The 3,901-nt window shown below is 44.2% G+C and overlaps 1 protein-coding gene across 1 annotated transcript in view; it reads left to right on the forward strand.

Moving 5' to 3' along the window:
* The window catches only part of LOC125300045 (GTP-binding protein REM 2-like), a 12,249-nt gene extending 8,922 nt beyond the window's left edge, over positions 1–3,327 (forward strand). The window contains exon 6 of the mRNA XM_048251522.1: positions 2,621–3,327. Coding sequence (XP_048107479.1) covers positions 2,621–2,928 — 308 coding nt within the window. The 3' untranslated portion in view covers positions 2,929–3,327. The remainder of the gene's footprint in view (positions 1–2,620) is intronic.
* Positions 3,328–3,901: the final 574 nt, after the last annotated feature.

Here is a 3,901-nt window from a genome sequence, read left to right on the forward strand (position 1 = left end):
TCAGACATCTGACTCAAATGCCAGTGTTATGATGGAGTGGCATAGGCTAGTGCTGTCCAGAAAATCTCAGACCTGGAAAGATGCAGACATCACGGAGCTACTGTCCATGAGGGCAGACAGCATTGTGATAGAACAAGAGACACGTTTATGTAGCCTACAACTGCATCACAAGGCCAAATGAAATTCAAAAGACCAAATCATCATAAGCAGAAGGCGCTGAAAAGGCAGTAGCCTATACAGCGACGTCGTTGACGACAATAACAGGAGTATTTAATAAATTGTTAGCCAACACGGTCGGTTTTCTGTTCACTGATAGCCTTCTCATGACCACTGCTGAGCTTAATGATATTTGTTGAGCATAAATATGCCTAGAGAAAATGAAAACGAAGAAAACCCAACTTTGTTCCAAGCTCCTTACGTAAATGCAATAGACACATGGGGAGAGGATGCTTTTGGAAAAATAAACCATGAAAAAACAGACCACTTCACTGTTATGTTAGTATTTTGTTTGTTGCTTAAAAACGTTGTATATGATGGCCTTGAAGTCTTAAGTTAGCCTACTGAATTGGCTGGTAGGCTACCATAAAGTTCGTGCATGCTCTCCAACGCAAACCAGATTTGGGGTTCCATAGCCAAGTAATTCTGCTACATAACGTTAAAAACAGATAAATGTGTTTATTCGAAGCACACATGTAGGTCAATTTCAAGTGCGCACTTACGTGACTACTTCAAGTATTAGCCTACGCACAATAGATTTTTCTTCTTTAGCCTACATACAGTCCAGGCGTCATGGGGGGGCTTTGGGGGGCCAGGCCCATCCTGGAAGTCATCTGTGCCCGCCCTGGACGAGCTTGGCTGCACCAACCAACCCCAATCCCATAGATTGATTTTGAACACGTATTAAATGTAGGCCTATATTATACGTTTGTCAATGTTTAAGTAGCAAATAAAACTTGTAAAATCTGTAATATTCCGTAGCTAATCAATCAGGAACATTAGGTAAGCCCATCACCTAAATGGAGAGGTTACATGGCGCAGTCTACTTCACTTCTGCACTAACCCCTGTCATCTGATGACAAATATGGCTTATCGGTTCGCAGGTAGGCTATATCTCATATCGTAGTTAGTAGAAGTAGGCCTAGTAGTTTCTGGGTTTGTTTGATAGCGTTAACCTTTACTGTTTTTCTTCTGACCTAGTCGGAGAACAGGGAGCTTTTACCACTCCAGGGCCGGTTATCCGTGAACCGGGGCTAACTTCGCTAACACTCTATCTGAAAGTGGTTAGCAAATGAACGAGGATTTTGGTTTTATCTGCGGATTTATTTTTGCATTATTTTGAATATGACTAGCTCCAGTCTCAATAGCACGTCTACTTTTTCCACACGCATCTCAGTTCTAACACACATCCCCTCTCTTTCTCTCTCCCATCCCTGCGCACGGGGAGCTGCACCATTTTTACAACAATTGCATCTACATTTTCATATGACAATGTTTTGTCAAGTGTAAGCTTAAACTACCGTGATCAATTTAAGTTCCCATGCCCCCCCCCCCCCCCCCGGAAAGGTGTAATGCCCGTCCGTGAATTTGTGTCTGCCGCCGGGTCTGCCTACATAATGCATACACTTTGTAAACAAACAGCAGCTGTGACAGCGGCCGCACAGATATTCTGCGTCATATCTCGCCTCTTGTGAACTCTACAAGCCCCCACCCCTCACTCGACAACCACACGGATATTCTGTAATGTGCGTGTATGTCGTTCACACGGTCAGTATAAGGCCCGCAGGTTAGCATCATATCTGAATCATCCGAAGGGTAGAACCTCCGTTTCACAAACCTCCGCATATACTCCGGAGGTTATATCTGAAAGCGCTTACTACTGTCTTCCCTGTCCTGTATATCCCTCGTCTCCCTCCCCCGACTTTGCTTGAGCTTTTATTTTATAGTATGTGAGTAGTACTTATTGCTGCACTAACAATATCCTAGTGGCACTGTACCATTGTTGGAATTCGCTTTAGATTAAGACATCAGCCAAATGACCAAATGTAAATCTAATCAGTTAAATCTAATCTAATCATCACTAATAAGAACTCACCACATGAAATACTGTATAATCTCTTTTCCTCACAGCCATCCTTCGTTCATACAGTACACTCCCATTGTCCTCGGTTTCTCCCTGTGTTGTATGGTCTCTTATTCTCTTCTTTCTTTCTTTCTTTCTTTCTCTCTCCCTCTCTCTCTCTCTCTGTCTCGAAAGACCATTGCCACACAGAGGCGGTATTTTTTTGACCAAATTGTTGCACGATCACCAACTGAGTAAGACCTCAAGTTGTTTCAATCACACTTGCACACACCAACTCAAGTTTTCGTAGCAGGTTTGGTTTTGCTGTGTTATTTCCATCCGTATATTGTCAGTGAGAGAGGTTTCTGAATGCATGCAAAATTGTGTATTTAGCGTACAAAGGCCTTAACACACATTCCCTCTCTCTCCCTCCTCTCTCTCTCACACTCTCTCTCACTCTCTCCCTCTCTCTCCCTCCTCTCTCTCTCCCTCCCTCTCACTCTCTCCCTCTCTCTCCCTCCTCTCTCTCTCTCACTCTCTCTCTCTCTCTCTCTCTCCCAGAGGCACGCTCCAGTGCGGCCCTGTTCGGTAGCCTCTACCTGGAGCTCTCCACCACACTAGAGCACAATACAGCGGAGCTTCTGGAGGCAGCAGTGCGGGCGGCGCGGGGCGAGGGCCTGGGGCCCGGGGGGGCCTGCGGTGGGGACGACGGGGGCGGTGGCGCGGGGGGCCGGCGCGAGAGCCTCACCACCCGCGCCAAACGCTTCCTAGCCAACCTGGTGCCGCGCTACCCCCGCGAGAGGGAGAGAGAAGGGGGCAAGTTCTTCCGGCAGAAGTCTCGGTCATGCCATGACCTGGTAGCCCTGTGATGAATGGAGCAGAGGGAGGAAGAAAGGGAAAATGAACAGATATAATAAATTAATGGAAGAGGGAAGAGGGAGAAAGAGGGGAATGAAAATGAGAGAGGATGAAGAGGTGTAGCTATCAGCAGCAAAATAATCACATAATATGTAGATGAGATGTATTTCAAGGCATTAAGAGACATTGGATGATGTGTGCTGATCTGATATAATTTAGAACAAGGAGAGAGAAACCTCAAACTAGCTATAGATTTATAGATACTTCACAGTACAGCACATAACCTATGCCCTAACTCTACATTTGTATATACATATCATGGTGTGACCTGTGTCGAGCTACTATTTGTCATGTTCAGCCAATTACCCCATGAAAGTGTTACCGTACAAATAAACTGCAGTAAAAAAACACAGCATGGATTAGTATGTTTTTAACCTTGTTAACATGATTACGATTTCTGCTATATTTCATGAGCAAAATAAGTAGTCAATGCAAGGATTGTGGAGGCCGAGGATTTCTGCTTTGGATCTACATCAGAACATTTTCTTTTATCGTGTCCGCACCATTTCACCTGAATCTCGTTTCCCTCATGTTTGTGTTTCAAGCCCAATGCCGGTGCATGTGTAGCTCAGCTCAGCTTTCCTCAGAAGCAGACCATCAGAAAAAACAAAAATCATACACACTACAGTTTTTCTCGATTGCTTTGATGCACTTTATGAAACTTGGATCCACTTGATCTTGATCTTCACCTTCTAAGCAGAACAGAAGCCACCTCTTGCAAATGATTTAACACATTTTCATTGGTTTAACTCATGTTTCAGATCCTTTTTCAAATCATTTAACACAGTTGTTATAGAAGACTCCATACTCCATTGGATTAACTCTGTGAAACAAATGGAAAACATGTATTCACAGCTGCAGTTTTTTACAATTGCTTAAACACTACAGTTTTTCTCGATCGTTTTGATACCTGTGTCAACTCAC

This window comes from Alosa alosa, chromosome 9, assembly GCF_017589495.1.
Source record: "Alosa alosa isolate M-15738 ecotype Scorff River chromosome 9, AALO_Geno_1.1, whole genome shotgun sequence".
Classification (NCBI taxonomy): domain Eukaryota; kingdom Metazoa; phylum Chordata; class Actinopteri; order Clupeiformes; family Clupeidae; genus Alosa; species Alosa alosa.